The sequence below is a fragment of the Lagopus muta genome, chromosome Z (genome assembly GCF_023343835.1).
Source record: "Lagopus muta isolate bLagMut1 chromosome Z, bLagMut1 primary, whole genome shotgun sequence".
NCBI lineage: Eukaryota > Metazoa > Chordata > Aves > Galliformes > Phasianidae > Lagopus > Lagopus muta.
The window spans coordinates 64,382,365-64,404,845 of NC_064472.1; the positions used below are offsets into that span (position 1 = coordinate 64,382,365).

The 22,481-nt window shown below is 41.8% G+C and overlaps 1 protein-coding gene across 5 annotated transcripts; it reads right to left on the reverse strand.

The window, feature by feature from the left end:
• Positions 1-1,785: 1,785 nt before the first annotated feature.
• RNF20 (ring finger protein 20) lies at positions 1,786-22,114 on the reverse strand. 5 transcript variants are annotated; one of them, XM_048932406.1, is made up of 20 exons: positions 21,994-22,114; positions 19,838-20,008; positions 19,537-19,704; positions 18,889-19,036; positions 18,548-18,730; positions 17,291-17,409; positions 15,242-15,388; positions 14,988-15,065; positions 14,582-14,701; positions 12,586-12,765; positions 12,260-12,395; positions 10,825-10,946; positions 10,095-10,492; positions 9,425-9,542; positions 7,360-7,509; positions 6,294-6,506; positions 5,094-5,219; positions 3,937-4,077; positions 3,486-3,587; positions 1,786-3,254 (listed from the first exon to the last, which is right to left on the reverse strand). In XM_048932406.1, exons 2-20 carry the CDS (start codon positions 19,964-19,966, stop codon positions 3,078-3,080), a joined length of 2,955 nt encoding a protein of 984 aa, XP_048788363.1. In that variant the 5' UTR covers positions 19,967-20,008; positions 21,994-22,114; the 3' UTR covers positions 1,786-3,077. The 5 variants fall into 5 exon arrangements, with proteins under 5 accessions (XP_048788363.1, XP_048788364.1, XP_048788367.1 ...); XM_048932407.1 differs by having other exon boundaries at positions 19,838-20,004; positions 21,994-22,113; XM_048932410.1 differs by lacking the exon at positions 21,994-22,114 and adding an exon at positions 21,969-21,991 and having other exon boundaries at positions 19,838-20,004.
• Between the last annotated feature and the right edge of the window lie 367 nt (positions 22,115-22,481).

Consider the following 22,481-nt stretch of genomic DNA (forward strand, 5'->3'; position numbering starts at 1 on the left):
TCAAGCTAGTGACATAAGTAGCTCATGGGCGAGTCCTGAGACTTTTACACCACGTGTAAGATGCGGAGCAAGAAGGAAAATACAAGGAAATTTCCAGACTCCACAGGTTTCCTTCTTTCTGACCCATCTGCTTTCTGGGATGGTTGTTCTGTTCTTTGTTGTTGGTGTAGCTTTGATTTTATAAATAGTAATACTTTCAGGTCATCAATCCGTACTGGTTTGTTTTGCCTATGACAAACAATTGTCACCTTCATAGGTTGGCTCTTCATAACCACGCTCTTCAGAAATCATATTCCGAGTTCCTCTAAAAACACCCCTTTATACACACACACCCTGACATGTGTACATGCACACAGCACCTCTTGGTAGTGCTTGAAATGTTTTCTTTTTTCATTTATACTTGACTACTCTACCACAGTCACTGAATTTGAATGGTTTTCTCTATAGAACATTTGCCTCCTTTCCCTTACTTTGCACCAAAATATTTTTAGTTCTGATAACTTCAAAGTAATTTTCATTCATTTTGGAAGTCAAAGCACTAGGTCTTTCACCATTTCTCAGTGTTTAAATTCTGATCCTGAAAATATAATCACTTCCACAGTAATAAGATTAAACACTACTATTATCTTAAAATAAGAAAATATTTTTACCTTGGGAAAGAATGAGAAAAAAAGCAAACCTTATCTGTGAACCAAGTCAAGACTGCTTCAGGTGTTTGGTTACTACAGTGCCTGGAGTGAACCTGCACTGTTAGCATATGCACAAAAGTTCAGGCTTGACTTTCAGTAGAAATGCAGAGCAACTTTGTGAGTGGATGGTGATACAGGACTAGGGACACCCATAAAGGCTGTGCTGTTTTCTGCAACTGTGAAAAAATATGCTGTTACTGCAAAGCTGATCAAAGACACAGGCAACATTTGCTGGTGAGTCAGGTCCTGCTTCGGTGAGCAAGTATGTGTACCACAAAACATGTAACATGAGCATTAGCATTCCAAACACATGCTCTTATTTCTCTGACACAAATCACAAACTGTAATCCAGATAGCAACTTAACAGAAGTGAAAAAGGCTTGGTTTCATTCCTCCTGCACAGGCTGAGACAGCACAGAAGCCTTACCACAGATTGAGCTCCCAGCCTTTTCTTGCAATGTGCTCCTTCTGAATTTTCAGGACTTATAGTTAATTTACACAGTTCACAAATTTTCAGTCATTTACGTGTTTTCGGAAGGGTAGAAATAGTCCTGCACACTACAAGGCACTGTGCGATTAATTACTTTCACTTCTGGTTTTGTTTTCTTAAAGTGAATATAGGAAAACAATTCAGACTTTTGGTTTAGGGAAGGCACTTGGACAAGGCAACTCTCTGAGAGTTTCATCTTACAAGTAAATGAAGTTTACAGGAAAAACTCCATCTTATGGAAGAATGTTTCAAATAAATAACTTAGCTTTTCATATTTAGGGGCAGACTTCAAACACAGTTTTGCAGCACGGGTAGTACAGAGACTACAATGTATGCCACGTCCTTTCACGAGATTACTGTCAGCTATGACAGAATGGCTGCACAAACAAGCCAGCATTTTGGTCCTACTGTTACGTCAGGAATAAGGTGATTAAGGTACAGCCAAAAATGACAGAGGTTGTTCTAGTTAACTGTTTTTGAAGACTGAAAAGAAGAAATTCATCTCTACTTTAGAAACTTAAAGCCTGGAAAAAAACATTTCCATTAATTGGACAAAGACAGAAACATAGCTAGATACTATCAAAGTTAATACAAACAGAAAAGCAATCCAGACCAGAGCTTTTATTATTGCATGTGCGTTACAAGATTAATCTTTGTGGCAAAACTGCACCAAAGTAATCCATACAAATTAATTTCAGGAAACAAAGAGCCGTGTCTCAGCCTAGAGGAAGATGTCCACATCAACAGGATGCTATTTTCAAAGATTTTCCATTGCCTTATCTTTCTCATTTTCCAGATGCAAAGATATGCATATGCTTTTGGTGACAGAGGTGTGCTTACTAATGCAGCAGCCTTCACAGATACTTGGCCTGACATAGAAAGATGCGTGCCTCAGGAGGCCTGGGGACCTTAGACCTGGACACAGAACTCCAGATGGGGCCCCTGCCCAAGGCATCCAGCACAAGAATGCAGAGCTGTTGGAAAGGGTCCACAAAGGAGCCATGAACATAGTGAGAGGGCAGGAGCTCCTCTCCCACAAAGAAAGGCTGAGGGAGCTGGATACGTTTAGCTTGGAGAAGGCTCCAGGGAGATCACACTGGGCCCTTCTAATAGTTGAAAGGAGCTTCTCAGCAGGAGGGAACCCAGCTTCTACACAGTCTGATAGAGACAGGACAAGGAGGAATGGCTTTAAACTAAAACAGGAAATTTAGGTTAGATATTAAGAAGAAATTCTTCACTCAGAGGGTACTGAAGCACTGGAATAGGCTGTCCAGAGAAGCTGTGGGTGCCCCATCCCTGGAGACAATCAAGGCCAGGTCCCAGGATGGGGCTGCAGGCTGCCTGGTGTGGTAGAGAGAAACCAGCCCATAGCAGGGGACTAGACACAGGTAGGCTGTAAGGTCCCTTCCAACCTAAGTTATTCTATAATTCTATGAGTCATTCCACTGAAGTCTACATACATACTACCACTTCATTCTTTAGTTGGTCTTTTAATGGGGGAGCTATTCACACTCAGCAACACCAGATTTGAAACTCAAAAAACATAGCAAATTCTTCAAATAAAGACTTCATTTATTCTGCTGCAGAGAGCTTCCATGCCATTCACACAAGGCTTCAGTAAGATGTTCCCAACTTGACAGTGTGAAAGTGATAAATGGAAAATGTCCTCTCAATCATAAAAAAAAAATCCACAAAAACGGAAGACTGTAACAAAACTGAAGACTGAAACAAAACAGGGACAAGATAGGAACTGAGATCCTCTACCTTTGTTTGTTTTTTGTTTAAATAAAAGGCATTCCCTAAGAACACTGCAGACTGCCCCAAAGGTGCCAGTTAGAGAAGTGAAGGAGGCTGGGTGGTCAGCGTAAGCAGCTGGTTTCAGATTCCAGAGGAAACAATCAACCAATGTAGATCCTATGGAAATCATTGGCACCAAAGGCAGCATTACACTTTGGGCACTTACGCTGCCGGGTGTCATAGCGTGTTTTCACACACTCGAAACAGAAGACATGAAAACACTTTGTTAGGACAGCATCCTTTTTGCGCATGTTACAGCATGGGCAGGTCAGGCGGGCCTGAAAGATGGAAACATTACAGTTAGGGCCTGCTGGATTGTGGAAGGTATGTTAAAAGATGACTAAAGATAAAGGTTTTTCAACTTCCGCTAAGGAAAGGGTGCTTTTTTCAATGCAAAATAAATCTACAGTGCCAGAGTTCAGATAACAAAAGTCAAATACTCAGAAGTGTGACTACAAAGCTTTCTGACTAAAGCAGAGTTCAAGAAAGAAGTGTAGACAGCTACTCACCTTGTAATCCTTGATTTCTTCCATCAATATCTCATCACAATTTGGAACCATGTCAGGCTTCTTAGTGGTTTCCAGCTTCCTGCGTAACCTAGAAATGTCTTCCTGCATAAAAACAAAGAGACCAAATAAATGAGCAATGTCTTCTTTCCACAGCTTCTTCAAGAAACAGAAGCAGCCCCTGACTAACTGTGCATCTAGCTATATCACTCTATCTATATTTTTATCCCAAGAGCCGTACCTATCATCTGGTGCTACTTGTATTGTCAGTTTTCAGTGCCCAAGATCTGAAATAGTCAAGACTTTATCAAGCAGAAACCCAAGTAAATGGACAAAAAAGTGTTAACCAGGAAACGGTGAAGAAATTAATGTAGTTGAAACCTACTCTGACTTCAGTGCACAAAGAGCAGACACCAGATGGAACATACTGAAGGATTATGCACGGGGAGTATACCTCAGCCCTTTTGAAGTTGAACATCTCTTTCTCTCTAGTTACTCTGCTTTCCACTATCTCATCCTGGAAATCATGTAGCTTCTTCTGAGCCAATTCTAGCTGGGTTTTCAGATCATCCGCAAGCTGGGCTGCATCCATAGCCTGAAAAAAGTAAACCATCATAGAATTAACACACACAAAAGAAGTTCTGGTCCCTCTATTTGTAAATTCAAGACTGCTCACAAAATATTTCTATAGCTACTGGAGATGAATTTTTTTTTCAAGTCTGCTTTTGGTAGATTCAAACTGAAATAATTCCCTAAACATTACTTCAAACAGCAAAATATCTTTCTGCCCACAAGCTCTAATAATTTAGCTTGAACTCTCCTCTTTAACAGAGACAACTTGTTAAATAACAATGCATCTCACTTGGAAAATATAAATGCCCCCTCAAATTCCCTGTTACTATCAGTATTTTTAGCTTTCCATTTCCACTTTTTCCTACTGAATCTAGAAACAGATCTACAGAGAAATTAGACAAAACTGCAAGATAAGGCTTTTTTTTGCATGGGTGGTTTTTGGCTTTTTTTGGTCATTTTCTTTCCAGAGCCATTCTCTTACCACTTTCTGTTCCTGCATTAACAAATCTATTAGCTGAGTTCCCTCAGAACATAGTTGCACTGAATTCCCCTCTCTCTTCTTCAAAACAATGTTTCTGCTTTCCTTTTTACCTGTTTTGATGTAATCCCCATATTTCTACTACAGCCTTGATAACAATGGCTGGATCAACCATGACACTCAGTTTTAGCCTACAGACCAACTTCATTTAAGTATCTTACACATTTAGGAAATGTTTTCATGTTCCCTAATCACCATTTTCTTTTACTGACCTCATCTTTCCTAAGAAAGCTTTAACTCCTCTCAGTTAACACGTGGCTGCAACCTCTTTTTCCCTAAGTTCCCCTACCTAATCAAGACTTCCACAGAAACAACTACACCTTGCTTATCTTTATAAAAGTAAACATCACTCTACGACACTTAAATTAGCACACCCTTCATTGCTCCTCAGCCTTCTGATATTCTAGTTCACAAGCAGGGAATATCAGGTTCCATAATGTCAGTGAAACCCTGGAGATTCCCAAAAGACAACAATTCCATCTCCAAAAAGAAACATTCACCTTGCGTTTGTTCATTTCCAGGGCCTGTGTTCGGAGTCCAAGTTCTTTCTCGCCTGTTCCAATACTGCTTTGTAGCAAGTGTTCCTTCTCTTCCAGCTTACGTACAACCTGCAGCTGGGCATCCACCTTTAGAAAAGGAGAAAGACAACAAAGAAGGACTGAAACAAATGCTCTACAGGTCTTCTTAAAACTACATGCAAAACCTATCCCTACCTCCCCATCACTAAAGATGGTGTCTCTTTATCTTCCTCTTTTCTTCTTGGATACAGACACACTGGCACACCCACCAGATCTACATATTCAGATCTCTCTAGTGAATGCTTTAAAAATCTAGCAAACACCTGCAACAAAGATTCATCTTTTGGTGGGTGGCTTACAGAATTGCTGCTAGACAGTAAGCAGTTTTGCTTTGGTTCCAAATATGGCAGAACACATATGTGGAAGAACTGTAACCGCAGGAAAGTGGTTCGCTGCTTCTTTACTGCCTCCTTCCACTTGCTCTTCATAACAATGAACCTGCAGGACAGTTTATACTCATACAGCAGTTTCTTACTGAGACAGATGCCTTGAAGTTCAATACAGAATACTTCAGTTGATGTGAGGAACATTTCCTTCTGTTCTAATTCCAGCTGAGATAGAAGTAATTTCCTTTAAAGTGACTTACATGGCACTGTATTTTGAATTTTGGGCCAATAAACAGCAACAAGGCTTTTTCTGCATCTCATGCTATCTCACTCTCGCCAGTGTAGACATGGGGCGCACAAGCAGCTGTGGAATGGCACAGCTGGAACTACTGCCCTAAGCTGAACAAACAGATATTCCATACTGTATGATGTTATGCTCAGCAATGAAATCTGAGGAAAGAAGGATGAGTAGGAGAACAGGTTCAGAGTTACGTTGTTTGTCTTCCCAGATGACCAGTATGTAGCCCTGCTTTCCTGGAAGTGGCTAAACATTTACCTGCTAACATCAAGTAGTGAATTAATTTTGTGCTTCACTTGCACATGCAACTTTTGCTTTACTTAGTATGTTGCCTTTCTCTCAACCCATGGACATTCCCACTTTTGCCCCTCTCTCCCCTGTTCTACTGGGGAAGACAGGCAAGCAGCTGTGTGGGTCTTTAGCTACCCACCAGGGTTAACTTGCAATAACTTCACCCTCCCACAAATTTGGCTGTCCCCTTTCCTTCTCTCAAGTTACCTGTGTCTTCAGTGTCAAAACTTGATCTGCCAGCTCCTCCTTCTCTTCTTTCAGCAGCTTGTGAATCTGGTTGGACTTGATACGTTCTGACATCAGCTTGAAGTTGGCATCATCTTTCTCCCGTAGCTGCTGCATCAGCCGTATGTTCTGCTCCTGCATGTCTTCAAAGGCTTGGCCTGTGACATCCATTTCTGACAGCAGAGCCTCCTCCTCCTGCAAGAGAATCATTGGCTCTGGCAGAGCTGTTTCCTGTACCACTACGATTATCCTGAATATCCTACAGAGACACCAGAACTAACACAGATCAAGGAAAATGCATCAGTCTCTAGGGCCTGAATTATAAACCGGAGGAGAGAGGCTCATCTTCATAGAAACTCACAGATGCTCGCTTATCTGGTGGGAAAAATGAGCTGCAGTCATTGCTAGAGCTGGGCAGAAACCACCTACCAACTTCAGGCAGCTACCTAAACAGCTGTCACAAACTAGGCCAATTAATGCCCTAGGTTGACAACTCAACAGCTTCCAATTAAAAGGCTGTCAAGCCCTTTATACTCAGGATGCTTCATCATTAAAGGAGTAAGTGACAAGACAGTGTAATTGTGTACTGAAAGTGAAAAAAAATTAAATTCTAAAAAAGAACAATTCAAATTACTCGCTTGCCTTGCCTATACTCAGGTCAGTCCTTCCCTATTAACATTAGATTATGTCCTTTTTTGTGGAAGAAGGTATATGACAGCACCACACAGATGTATTAATTATATGAACTGTACATGTACAAACATTATTAAAAACAAGTATCACCCTACCCCTCTAGATGCTGACCCAGCCATTTCCCTTCTGTGCTTTCCACCCATGCTTCACGAACAGCTGAATTTTCCCTACCACTTCTGCCATGAACTTTGTCATAGTTGCTGTTAAGATTTCGTTTTTCCCCCTTCAACACACAAGGACAAGTAACACACATCTTTGAAACATATGGCAACAGAAAATCTGTCTCTCTAGCAGTAAACTAAAGACACTTATTTCCCAAATGCACAAGCCATGACAGAAGTTACTAGAAACTCACCTGTTTAGCCATGGCTAACTTCTTCTGTAAATACTCAATCTGTTCTTCTACTGCTCGGATCTTCCGAAGAGCATCCTCATCAGCCATCTTCTTACTCTCCTTTTTCTCCTTGTCTTCCAATTCTTTCACTCTCTGCCTTAGTTCTTCCAGCTTAAGAAAAGACAAGACAGAAATGACACTAAATACAAGAATGTGGCCTGAGCTTTCTCAAGTGCTTGTTTTCCCCACAGTTCTTCAGAATATCAGAAAAACCACCTTCTAAGCATGGGAAAATAAAGTCTATTTCATGTCAACATGACACTGTAATACTGGCAGACAGACCATTAACATGGGCTCTAAGATTAAGACCTTTATTTCAAAACCTTGGAAAATTCAACAACACCTTTATGAAAATAATGACACTTGTTTCTAGCAATTGTATACGCAAGGCTATGTGGAAGAAGAGCATCTGCTCCTTCAAAGGCATCTGGTCCAGCATCTTTTTCAGTGCAAAAAAGGGGGAACAAAGGAAAAAAGAAGAAACCATCATATGAAACGCAAACCTGACTGACAAAACAAGGAAACCAAACCTGGTAAGTCATGCTAATTGATGAGGGAATATGAGAACATTTAATCCAAGAAGGACTAGGGACCCTGCCAACTAGGAAACTAAGGTGAAAAAAAAGGAAGAGGCCAGAAACAAGATACACAGAGGCACTGAACTGAGAAAACAGACATGTATACAGTAACAACAAACCAACCTTGTCTGTCACACTAATTGTTAGGCTTTCAAAAAACTAGCGGTGCTACTTCTAGGAAGACTAAGTTGGGCTCTGCAAAGGAAAAGACTGGACCATAGGGGGTCTGAGCTAAGAAGACTATAGGAATCAGAATTCTCAACACCACTGAGCATTACGAAGGGGAGCAAGATTAACAAAGGGGTGTAGACAGAAAGGACTTGGCTGTGCATGAAATCAGGCTGGTCAGCACAGTCATCAGGCTGACCGTTGCAGTCTGGCTTATCTTCTTACAGTACCTCCATGTATCTTTCTTAACTGCGATCACACTATCCAAGCCTCACGTATGTGTGCTGCAAGGACTAAGTGCCAACTTTTGGTAAGACAGTTTGTGAATTGGGTAAAGAGGTCTGGGATGCAGGCAGAAGTGCCAGACTGACAGAAGGGCTGTGCAAGTACTGGAGGGATCTGCTAAAATACGCACACTTGTGAAACTGGACAGAGCTGTGTGTATGTGTGTACCTTCCACAGTGGATTTTTACCCCTACCATGTGAAGAAGATATAGGGGCATGTCTATTCATGTTAATGTTTTGAGCCCAGTAAGTGGGCATTGCTGAAGGCAGCAGCTTGTCCATGGCAATCTGCTTGACTGCCAATGTCTGTGTCTTGTATTCTCTGTGCATGTCCCTGACACATGTGCTTACCATTACTACTGTCCTGCACTCAGGAAAGCAGCAGCCACATCTCTCAGCCTAAGCTGAGACCTTATGTCCCCAGCCTGGGCTCCAGTGGCTAGGCAGAAGAAAGTCCTGAAGCAGAGTGGTTGGAGGAGGAAACCATACTCACAACACCTCTTAACATCACACTGTAACTTTTTTCAGTGCTCTCTGCAGCTTCACTCATATGGAACACTTCAAAATTTCATTTCCAAATCACTGTCCAAGACCCATTTAAAATATGTGGGGTGATGTTCCCTGCCACATCCACTAAAACATCTGAGACCACACTCTACATTTTCCTAATAGCACACCTAACTCTATCTTCAGGTCTTTCTAAATTTTTAATGATCTAAGGCTAATCTACATATAATAGAAATGGAAAGCTAAAAACAGCTTTGAACAACCAACGTCCTTTAACACCAACGATTAAAACACTGTCCTTCAAGAGGACATATCAACATTTCTTCTCAACTCCAAACCAATTGAGCCTCTATTGTAAGTGACAAATGTGAGAAGAGAAATAACCTCTTTTGACAACAAAGGCACCACAGTTCAGATACAGAGTATTTGAAAAGAAGTTTTAAGGAGAATGTGATTGAGGAAAAAATGGCAAGAGAAACAAGCTTTACCTCTGCTTTAGCCTTCTTCTCAGCTGCCATGAGCTGCACTTTGTCTCTCTGCTCTTTGGGGGCAGAACGGTACATATCTAACAACAGCTTCATCTCCTTCTGGCTCTCCTGGGCCTTCCTGTAAACACAGAGATAGAGGACTGTGAGAAAAAAGCAGAAAAGCTACATCATCATATATTCAGCAATATTTTCTCTGTATTCCACACTGCAGCCCAGTAGTGTCTTCTTCCATGGCTCATTTCACTCTACTAAGTGCAAGTCAAAAGCTGCAAAGAAGAGATTCAGGTACACACAGGTTGAAAAGCTAACGGAACACAGAGGGTGAAGGAAGCATGCAGCCTAAAAGTAAGCAATAGCTATCCGTCTCTGCTTTGGTACTGATCTAAGAAGGAGAGACCACTGTGCCCTTCATTAGTAACATCCTGCTGTAGAATTTTACACAATTGTAGTGACAGCAACTTGACACGTAGTATGAAGTACCTGGTTCGGTTTTAAAGCTTCATGGTATTCTGAGTGAAATGTTACTATGCTTTGCAAAACATAATCAGACAGAAGGCATTAGAAACTTCTAATTTCAGGAACAAATTACCTAAGAGCTGCAAGTGATCTCATATAAACACCTGAGTTAGGGCATAACTCACACAAGAAAGGGAGAAACAGCAACTCTTACTTGAGCTCAGCCTTCAACTGCTTGATCACTTCAGCCTCCTTCTTTCTGCCATCTTCATGCTTCCCTTTCTCTTTCTCTTTGGACTCTCTCTCCTTCTCAGATTCCTTCTGTTTCTGTTTTTCTCGCTCTCGCTCTTTTTCTTTCTCTTTCTCTTTCTCTCTCTCCCTCTCTTTCTCTTTTTCCTTTTCACGTTCCCTCTCCCTCTCCCGTCTTTCTCGCTCCCGTTCCTCTTCATCTCGCCTGGCCTTAACTTCACTAGCTTCTTCAGAAGCAGCTTTGGGAGCAGATGCCTGGGCAGAAGGGTCATCAGGCTCCTGTTTGATCTCTGGAGGCTCCTCCTTTGTGTCTTCAGTGCTGGACTGGGATTGCAGAAGAGCGCTACCACTGCGAGAGCGGATCTGTCACGGAACAGCAACAGAGAAGACAGAGATGGAAATATTAGGTTATCAGCCAAAAACCTGTATGAGTTATCTGCCTACACTAGTCTTCCCCAGCTTCGTTCGCATATTTCCTCCAACGTTGCTAACAATGTTCACAGAGCTCTATAAAGCTACAAAAGGAAGACAATCTGTTAAGTGGAAAGGAGGAGAGCATGGAACTCCATCATAAATTACACTGCATCTTGCACATCGTAACAGAAAAGCCGATACTACAGGTAAGGAAGGACTGACAACATCCACATTTTCACTAAGCATTTTCTGCTCTTTACTAGCGTTTTCTAATTGGATACCTTGCTCAAGTCCGACTGGGCCTCCCTCAGTTTGCGTTTGTACCTCAATACCTCTCCCTTCAGCTGGTGGTTATGATTCTGGAGGCTGCTGATGAGATGACGCATCTCCCGATTAATTGGGCCTAGAAAAACAGAAACACAAATGTAACAAAACACACTTTTACTCATTTCTATAGACTTCAGTGGTGAGGGAATGACAAGAGACAGAAATAGGACTATAATCATTCCAGTGCACAACATACCATCACAACACATTCACAGAAAAGTCATGCCAGCTATGATAAGTCTCTGGAGATTTCCAGCCTTAGTTTCCCCTTTACTTTTTCCCCCCCAGCATTCCTTAAAGGAAAAACACGTCCTTTTAATTTGATCTGGCTGTGATAGAGCTAATTTTCTCCATAGCAGCTCACACAGTGTTGTTTCAGATTTAGGAACCAAAACAGTGATGGCGACACACAAATGTAGTGGCTACTGTCAAATAACGTTCGCATGCTGTCAAGGTCTTTCCTGTTTCTCACTCTGTGCCCCCAGTAAGCAATGTAAGGGTACAAAAGAAGTTGGGAAGAGACAAACAAAGCAGATGATCCAAACTGACCAGAGATACTCTATGCTATGCAATGTTGTCAATAAAAACTGAAAAAGAAGGGGGATTTAAAAACGCTAGCCATCTCAAGCTTGTGAACTGACTTGCCATCAGTGAGGAGGGGTGGGGGGGGTGGGGGGGGAAAAAATGGGTGAGTGACTACTTTGCATCACATTTTTATTTCTGTTCCACTTCTTGCTTATCAAACAAGGGTTAGGGTTTGCCTACACTAATAATCTTGATCTGTACGTTTTCTTGCTTTTACTCTTCCTTTCCTTTTTCTCCTCTACAAGGGCAGGCTGAGAGCAGGGGAGCTTATAGCTGACTTCCAATACCTGAAGGGGGCCTTCAGTACCTGAAGTTGGGGAGGGATATTTTATAAGGGCACGTAGGCAGAGAATGAGGAGAAATGACTTTAAACTAGAACAACACAGATTCAGACTTGATGTTAAGAAGAAGTTCTTTACTGTGACGGTGGTGAGACACTGGAACAGACAGCCCAGGGTGGTTGTGGATGCCCTCTTCCTGGAGGTTTTGAAGGCCAGAGTGGCTGGGGCTGTGAGCAACCTGTCTACTGGGAGGTATCCCTGACTGCAGCAGGAGGGTGGGAACTAGATGATTTTACCCTTCCAATTAAACCATTCCATGACTCAACGATTCTATGAAAATGAAACATTTTGCAGCACCTAAAAGGAAGTCAGATAACGTGCTTCTGAAACTTGTCAGGACAAGTATTTAAGAATAACAGAAAAAAATAAAATCATGTCAAGTGTTTTGCTGCAATGCAAGCTCTAATGGGGCTGATTTTTTAAAAACAAACAAACAAAAAACCACAGCAGAAGAACTCCATACCTGCTTGTTCATTGGCAGCAAGCGTCTGTTCAAACTCAATCCTCAACATCTCATACTCTTTGCGGACTTGTGCCAGGGTGTCCTCTAACTGAATTACTTCTGTGCGTAGTTTCTTGTGAAGGCTGACCTCATCCCTCTGAGGAGTAAGAAGGAAACAGAACTTGGTGCTGTGACCTGGAAGTCTCTCTCACCTCATCAGCAAAGGTACAAGAACTGATGAATTACTGCCAGGAAGCCATTTCTTGAGCCTACCTGGGGCCACTCAGATCAACAGCAACACTCAATGGGTGACAGTGTTCTCTAGTTTAATGGAGCAGAAGTACTACCTCAATTAGTTCCACCTGGCGCTGGTGTGTGGTACGAGTGCCATGAAGTAGAGTGCGGGCCTCATCAAGATGTGCCTTCAGCTGCAGACTCTCATTATACAGAACAGAAAACTGAGACTGCATACAGCGATATTCTGGAGTCTCCTTCACAGCTTCTTCCACTGCTCGTCGCAGCTCAACCTGGTCAGGATACAAGATGTCACAGAAAGTAAAATCATCTCCTTGAGTTAAAGCTGCCAGAAGCAACTTTTCAGTGGGAACAGAACAAGTATCTTAAAAACAAGAAAGAAAACTGTGTAGAACATCAATAGCATTGCTGAGAAATGGATGCAAGCGATGCTTAAGTTATCGACTAAAACAGTCTGTGCTTTCTCTCTGCTGATATATACAAAGCTGTTTCTCTTACAGAGTCACACAGTAAGATTTTTCATTTTCAGGTTTTGCAACAATTTACCTCAAATATATGAATTTGGGAAGCACAATAAATATCTTCAAATGATTTATTGCAAAATCACAAAGATATAAATGAATTAAGACAGAATCACAGAAAAATACAACTGTAAATTAGAAAAACTAAGTGCCAGTGAGAAACACATTAACAGAACGCAAATGAGAGAAAGTACAGAATTTGAATTTTACTACAAAAAACTCAGGAAATAGGTGTGACTTGAAACAAATATATAGATACATACACACACAACATGCTCAACACTAATAAAAAGAAAGCTGTATGCCAAATGGAGTTCCTCTCAAAACAAGCTCACATGGATAAACAGTATTTACTAGTGCCTCAAGTCAATCTCTGGTGTCTCATCTCTGAAACTTAAATATCAGCTCAGATGTTCCCACTGTCAAGCTAAGCTAAGATAAACAGAATCTAAATTTTATCTACAAATTTATCACAAATTTTAGTGTTACTGCCACTAAGATATAAGAAATTTGTATGTTGTTTCCTCTCTATCCATAAATAAACCACAGATAAAAGGTTTAAGTTAATCTATCCTTTTCAGAATCTAGAATCTCCTACTCAAGTTTTCTGGTTCAACTCACATGGGGAGGGAAGGCGAAAGAGGGGAACTAAATAACCAGATACCATTAAAACATTCTAAAGGAATGGAACACAACTGAGAACAGGAAATAAAAAATTAGTACAATTCCCACTGATGACCACACGATGTCACCAATGCACTGAATTGCAAGCTTAAGTCGCACAAACACACTTGAGTACACAGCCCGACTATAAAACACACAGTTTGACTTGGCAAGAACCTTTTAAGAGTACTTAGTTCAATGTGCCCAGCATGGACAGGGACATAGAAACAGAGAATGGCTTGGACTGGGAGTTTCAAGCCCAACCACTTCCAACCTCCTGCCACCCCCTAAATCAGGTTCCCCACAGCCTAGTCCAACCAGACCTTGAATGTTTTCACAAATGGGGCACTAATAGCTTCACTGTACAACTTGCTTCAGCCTTTAAGAAAAAAAATTTAAAAAATCATATTTTTAAACTAAGAGGATAGTTGGTGTATAAGCATTACCCCTTGTCCTGTCAATACAGGCTCTGGTTAAAAAAAAAAAAAAAGAAATTCTTCATTTTTCAATAAGCTCCTTTTGAATATTGAGAGGTTGCAATAAAGTACTCCGAAAGCCTTCTCTTCTCTAGCTCTGAACAATTCCTACTCTCAGCATTTCCTCAGAGGAAAGCAATCTGGTCATTTTCATGCCTCTCCTCTAGACCCAGCCTAAAAGCTTCTTGTCTTTAAGGGGCTCAGAACCCCAAAGCTGGATGCAGTATTCCAAGCAGGGTGTCACAAGAGTGAAGCACAGAACGATCTCTCTCAGCCAGCTAGCCACGCTTTTTATATGGCTCAGGATACAAAGAGCAAGTACAGAATAGAAGAATATTAATAAGGATTCCCAGAGATACAACACAGCATGACAGATGGGAACAGGCTACAGAAACGTCTTCATCTTCAGACAGGTACAGACATCTCACCTTGAGTTTTTCATTCTGTGTTGTTACTTCCTGAAGATCATGGCGCAGCTCCTCTAACTCGTTGAGGCGGTTCCCAGCAAGCTCTTTATTCTCTTCCAGCTCTGCATTCATCTCCTCAAACTGCAAGGGATACATCACTTTTAAGTTCCACTATTCATGTACAGTACTCATCGAATGATCATTTTTACAGTAAGGACTAGATAATGCTACTGAATAGGACAGACCCTACTTCCCCCAGGCCTTTTTATACCAGGAAACTTATAAGGAAACGCAATGGTTTGTCAAGGCCCCCCCAGGAGATTTGTAGTAAAGGAAGTTTTTAATTCTATAACAAACCAAGATCCTACACGCAAGCTCTCTTTTAATATATTCTTTCCCATGAACAAAACTGAGGTCCTGACTTTACCTTACGGGCATTAATGGTGATTGTGCCCCCATAGAGACTGCTTCCTGCTCCGTACACCTTGTAACCTTTGGAATTCACCTGCAAAAAGGCAACAAATTTCATAAATGCTTGATTAAATGCATAAGTGTATAAAGAATATACAGCAGCACATTCAGAGTCACAGACTGTATACTAGAGATTCTAACTTCTCACAACGAAATACGCTAGGAAGCACATCACTCAAAACTAAACCCGTTTCTCTGGGTGGTGCTCACCCGTTCAAGAACATCTGCCAAGTGCCGGTTAAGTCGCTGCTCTCTCTTACGGATCTTGTCAATATTCCACTGAAGGTCATCAATCATAGTCTCCAGAACAGACACTCGAGACTCCGCTGTCTCCACTTTCTCTTGCAACTTGGAGAACTGCAGTCAAGAATATTTTGGTCACAATATTAGATAGAACCAACAATTTTTCAGAGTGCTAAGAATTTTTTTTTCTTCATATTCATGATACACTGCATTCACACTCTTTGTACACTTTGTGGTTGTCTTTTCCTATTCAGATAACTTATTCCAAGATTACTCTCTGAAGAAGAAAACAAGTCTGTCAGCACAGCTGAAATGTCTCTACACCAATGCATGCAGCGTGGGAAATAAGCAGATAGAAGCCATGGTGCAATTAGAAACGTATGGCCTAACTGCTGTCATGCAAATGCAGAAGGACAAATTGCACAACTAGAGTACAACAATTAAAGAGCTGCAAGCTTTTTGCAAGCAGGGAAGGTGTGGGGGAGTCGCCCTCTATGTTAAGAAGTGGACAGATTGCAAAGCGATGGCTCTGAGAAACAGTCATAAACAGGTTGAGAGCTTGTGGGCTGACATTAGGGATCACTCCAACAAAGGACACCTGGTGGTCAGCATCTATTACAAACCACCTGATGAAGAGACTGCTGACAAGGCCTTACTGCTACAGCTACAAGAAGCAGCATGCTCACAGGCTCTCATCCTGACTGGGAATTTCAACTATCCAGTTATCTGCCCACAGTTGCTGGCAACTTGATGGGCTGCAAACAACTCAGCAGACTGCTTGAGTGCACTGAAAAAAACTTCCTGGGCAGACCAAAACATTGGGCAGACCAACAAGAAGAGAAGTATTACTGGACCTGGTGCTCATCAACACAGAAGAGATAATTAAAGGGCTAAAGATTGGAGTTCATTATCTCAAGGAATATGGGTCTGACAAAAAAGCAAAGCCAGCACCCTGAAGTTCAGAGAAGTGAGTTTTCAGCTGTTTCAATAATTATTGGAGGAGATCTCTGGGAGGCTCCCCAAAGAATTTGTGGACACCCCATCCATGGAAGTGTTCAAAGCCCTGGGCAGCCTGATCTCACAGAATCACAGAATTGTAGGGGTTGGAAGGGAGCTCCAGAGATCATCGTGTCCAACCCCCCTGCCAAAGCAGGTTCCCTACCGCAGGTCGCACAGGTAGGCATCCAGGCAGGTCTTGAACATCTCCAGAGAAGGAGACTCCACCACCTCCCTGGGCAGCCTGTTCCAGTGCTCCGTCACCTCACTGTAAAGAAGTTCTTGCACATATTTGTGCGGAACTTCCTATACTATCCTATCTCATGTGTGGCCACCCTGCACACATCAGAAAGGCATAGAACTGGGTGACCTTTGAGTCCTTTTAAACCCAAACCCAAAATAAGAAAGAAGTTGGGAATATCAGGCAGAGTGCAACGGCAGCCACCTCACCTTATTCAAAGGTGTTTGGGTTTTTTTTTTTTTTTTAATCTTTTAAATCCTGCTCTATAAACCACTTAAGTGCCTTCGGACAAACACTGAACCACACCAGCATTACCTCAAATGATTATGGATGCCTCATAAAGCATTCCTTAATTCCTGAATTCCTTAAAGACTGTATTCATCCTACAATTAGGGCTGTAAAACTTTCACACACAACCCAGAAAAAAAAAAAAAAAAAAAAGAGGTGAAATGACAGAACAGCAAGCATCACAGACAGATTAGCCATCATCTTACCACCTTTTCTGCTTCATTTGCTTCTAAAAGTCATATCCATGTAACTTATTAATCATTATATTCTGTCCTTCATTATAGGACAATAGTCTAATCCATCCAAATTACACAGAAAAAAATCTGCATACAACCATTCTTTCCATAACCTTTGTTCAGAATCTGAATTTCGATTCTTCTTCCTGCTGCCTTTCTGTAAGGCAACAATCTGCTTTGCAAACAGACTATTCTAAATGGAAAATAATCAAGTACAGTCTCCAAAACAGATTTTTTTCTCTCTTCTTTTTATACCTCCTGAGACATTATTCGGTGCTTCTCCTGAAGAAGATCAGCCAGTTCCTGTAGACGTCCATTCTCATGTGAAAGGTAGGAATTAAGTTCCAAGACTGCTTCTTCCATCAGCGAAATATCTGAAACAACCAAAACAAAAAGAAGCAAATAAAGAAGGTAGGTTCTATTCTTAAACAGTAAAAAGAAAAAAAGTTAAAAGGAGATTCTGTTGTTAACTGCTTCTTATTACGGCTCTCCTTGGAGTAATATCTTGCACTTACCAAGCAAAAAGCTTTGCCATTTAACATACCATTCATTCCCATTTGTAACCATCTCTTAATGCCAGAGATCATTCCAATCATGTCAATATCAGCAACACAGAAAACACTCTTCTATTACACCAAAATCCTACTGCAGGTCAAACTTACGTGCAAACCTGTTTCAACACACGCTAATAAACCAAATGACAAATTGCAACTGAGTACAGTGATGTGTGAGTACAGGATCACACGACAGCACTGGCATTACAGCAACAGTCTGAGACTGCCAGCTCAGCATGGTAGTATTTTACCACATCAGTGCTGCTTCTCAAAGCTCTTTTATCAAATCATGGAACGCTCTGGACATCAGGAAAAAAACAAAGAGTTGGCAATTCTTCCTAAGTTTTACCTCAGAAAAGATTAGAATTCTGCCCTAAAGCCAACAGTTTTTTTTTCCAGAGGTTAACCTGAGCATAAAACTACTACATCAATTTTTGGACTTTCATCATTTATGTTTCTTCTGCAAAACTGTCTTGCGCTCAAAATTAACAGTCACACTGGATACACAGTGATATTAGATGCTTCCCAGTGGGCTTAAAGCCCACAGAACACTGAGAAGACTGTTACTCTATGACTTTTAGTGAACTGCAAGTCAGAAGTCCAGCATCAGTTTGTGATATTGTTTCATTTCCTTACTGGTAAGCCTGATAAGGTTTAATCTGTAGACTCTCAGGTGAGGAAGCACACTACAGGCAGAAACAAACCTCTTCTCAGCCCCATGCTGTGGGCAGAACTCTCAGCATTCATATTCAAAGGCAGTTATCACATTCTTCTAATACAAAGCCTTCACTGAAGGTTTTGATAATTAGGCATTAGAAGAGGTAAGCAAATTTATTTTGGAAACTAAATGAGCTTAAAGCCTTGTCATTCTTAATTCTTAGAATGCAAGATCACGTCTAAGATGGAATTAGACAGGAATCCTTGAGCATCAGCCAGGGATCCACCACTTTGGTCCTACCTCCACTATTCAGCTTGTGTGACAGCACATCCACTTTCTCCTGCAGTTTGTCATACATTGTCACAATCTGGGCAACAGCACGCCGGGAGGACTCCACACGCTCTTGCAGCTGAGATTCTATCTCCTCACTAGTGCTGCTGGCTAAGGTTGCTAGGAAGGAAAAAGCTGGCTCCAACCCTTCACCTGGGAACAGAAAGAAGTGCAAAAAGTAAACATGCTCTGGCAGAAAAATAACGCTATTCTTCATAATCAGAAAGCCTGTGACGGCTTTTAGAAAAACAAGCCAGTAGCATCCACAGCTGAAATTCATCTTTTCCACTGTCCCCAGCCATGTGCCTCACCTCTTTCCCTTTCATCTTTTCGTTCCTGATTACTGTCTGAGTCTGGTTCAGGTTCTGGTACAACAAGTGCTTTTCTTTCGGACAGGAGGTCTCCAAGGCCTTGGTCCAGGTCAAAACGTTTAAGGATGATGCGGATATTTTCATCAAACTGAGTAACAAAGAAATACAAGACAAAGGATGAATGTGTAGGTGAACAGAAGGCGCAAGGAGAACAGTATTCATAAAACACACACGTCCCTCCAAAAGCAATGCCTCCTATTTACTTCCACTGAAACTGCAACAGATAAAAAGAGCACAGTGGCATTATTTGATAGAGCAAATATTCAGCTACGCAACTCTATTTTTCAACACAGTCATCACTGTTAGCTATGCATCTTCACCAGCAACAAACTACAGTCTGCATGCCATATGCCATCCCAGTGGAGGTCTCTCACTGTTTCATAGCTGCTATGGACACACTTGCCTCATAAGCACTTCCATGTCAGATGCCATTCTGCCAGACTGCCCCTCTGCTGCCATCTGTCACGCAGCAACAAAACGGAATGTCAAATTTTACTGCCATACCACGAGCATCTGCCTCTAACATTGTGGGCCAACAGAATGAAATAGGAGGCATTACTTCCAGAGCAGCCCTCGCATATTACTAACTTGATTCCAGTAACGGTTGATAATCAGCAGAGAGGCATCATCAGTGGCCTGCCGACGCTCCAGCTTCTCAATGTGTTCCCGCAGCTCATCCTCAATGGCTTGCCGCTGGTCAAGCATCTCTGCTAGTTTCCGGTTCTTGGTCTGTAGGGTCCGAATGTCCAACTCCTCCTGTGCAGAAGCACAAGTTCAGTGGCACGTTCCTCACAAACCAGTTCACTAGGCTCATCAAGGAAGAATGACAATTTGGCTCCCATATAAGAAAAACCAAGAGCTTGAGAGGCAGTAAGCAAAAAAGACATACCGTTGAAGAAACGCCACCAAGCTTAATGGTCTCTACTGTGGTCCCCAAGTCTTCAACCCCTGCCTTTTTCTCTGGAGGTGCAGAAGGGCCAGGCTCTCCAGCTGCCCGTTTATTGCCAGCTCCAGACATGGTGGCTGAGACATACAGGCTCCCCACTTCTCCAAGTTCTGCCTGGTCATTAAAGAACACCATTAAAAGAAAACGACGACACCAACCTAATCACAGCCAATTCATTATGGTAATAAGATACACAACACAGTACAGAATAACTTCAGTGGCTTTGGAAAACATTGGTCAAGAGTTAAGTCTTAAAAGACGCCACTGGGTTTCACACTGTGAGCAGCAACTCATGGATGTTACCCTCCATGAGAACCACCAATGTGTGATGTTGAAATGGACACACCAATCAAGTTGCTCTTATTGTACCAACATTCACAGTTAAAGCCAAGGGAAGCAATTCCTTGAAGACGAGCTCTCAGAGATTTTACAAAACAATATATACATATAGTGAACATATAGCTATATATATATATAGTGAACATATAGCTATATATGTGTGTATATAGTGAACATATAGCTATATATGTGTGTATATAGTGAACATATAGCTATATATGTGTGTATATAGTGAACATATAGCTATATATGTGTGTATATAGTGAACATATAGCTATATATGTGTGTATATAGTGAACATATAGCTATATATGTGTGTATATAGTGAACATATAGCTATATATGTGTGTATATAGTGAACATATAGCTATATATGTGTGTATATAGTGAACATATAGCTATGTATATATATGTATATAGTGAACATATAGCTATATATATATATGTATATAGTGAACATATAGCTATATATATATATGTATATAGTGAACATATAGCTATATATATGTATATAGTGAACATATAGCTATATATATGTATATAGTGAACATATAGCTATATGTATATAGTGAACATATAGCTATATATATGTATATAATGAACTGAACAGCAGTTCCTAATAAAGTTTTGCAGAACAGTTCTGTGTTTTATCAGAGATATAGACACATTAGAAGCATACTTATGACCAAATTAATGGAATTTTAAAAGTTCTGGACTACTAGTTACGGAACAGAGGCTAGAAAGGAGTTCTGCTGATGACCCATTCAGTGCTCTCAAATAAATCAGATTCGGCAGGAGCAGGGCCAATGGCCTTCCTTAGCCAGATTTCCGCTATCTCCAGGGACTCCATAATCTCCTTGAGCAATCTGTTCCAGTGACTAACAAAAACTTTCACTACCAAAGTATTTTTTCTTACATTCTCTTGAATTTTCCTCACATATTAATTTGCTAAACCAATTAACATTTCCTTGGAGGGTTCCCAAAACAAACACTGCAGCTAGTGCTGGAAAACAAAATATACCTTCATTATACCTAAGCAGCATTCTTGTCCCATATTCAAAGGTATTGTGCCAGTTTAAAACTCAGATAACCACCTCTAAGCTACATGAAGTCCAGAAAGCAATGAAATGCAGAGTATACAAATAAAGTTAATACTGTCCCGTTTTGATCCAGAGCGGCATTTACAGAACAACTATGGGTTACAGGCTGAAACAAACAGGTGTTACATGTTTGAGATCTACTGAAAATAATAAGGCTATTGCATTTTTAAGATACAGGTAATAACACTGATAGATAACACTGACAGCTTGGCCAAACCTTTTTTCAACAACCGTTTTAGCATGGCAACGCCTTTCACCCAATACAGAACAGCAACTCCTTCCTAAATGAGTTAACGAAATACCACAATAGTCCTCCGTTCCTGTAACCTGCCTCGAAATATAAACACTAAACAAACCTCAAGAATTACCACAAATAACCAAAGAAAACTCCAATTTAACTGTTTTGTCTCTCTCAACAACTCCCTCCCACAACACGCACAGCTCCCCTGCTACCTCCGGGCATCCACAGGCCTACAGCCGCCCACCCCACGGAGCACCGCTCGCTGCCCACGGGAACCGTCCCCGTCGCCACGGTCACTGCCGCGCAGAGCCGCCCGCCCGCCCACCCTCACGCACTTCGCCCGGCGCAGCCTGACCTAGTCCAGCCGCTGAGCAGCCCGGCCACCCTCACCCACCCTAAAACAGCCCACCGACTCCTACCGCCTTTCCTCAGGCCCTCCGGAAACCAAATACGCGCACGGGCCAATCCTAAACGCGGCTGAAGCAGCGGTGCTCAGCACCTCCCTTAGAGGCGGCCGCCCCTTCCGGCGGCCATTTCGCCCTCACTTGTTATGGACGCTTCGCTGGCTGCCGCTTGCCCTCGCCTAACATGGCCGCCGTTGCCATGGTGTTGCAAACGGCGCCTGAACGCGACGCCCTTGCCCTTATGGAAAATGGCCGCCGCCGAGTAGGTGGCTCTCTTGCCCTTAAGAAATATGGCGGCCGAGCGCTTGGTGATGTGGAGGTGCCGCTTGCCCAAAACATCCCCTATCCCCCATGGCAGCCCTGTGCTCCTGCTGGCAGTATGCCCTTATAGCTCTCCTGAGGAAAAGCAATAAATAAGCTGAAATTGCGACCCCCCCCAGCTGGAGCTGGAGACTGAGGAGATGCTGCTTGCTGGCAGGGTGCTTAAAGTACCACCTTCATGA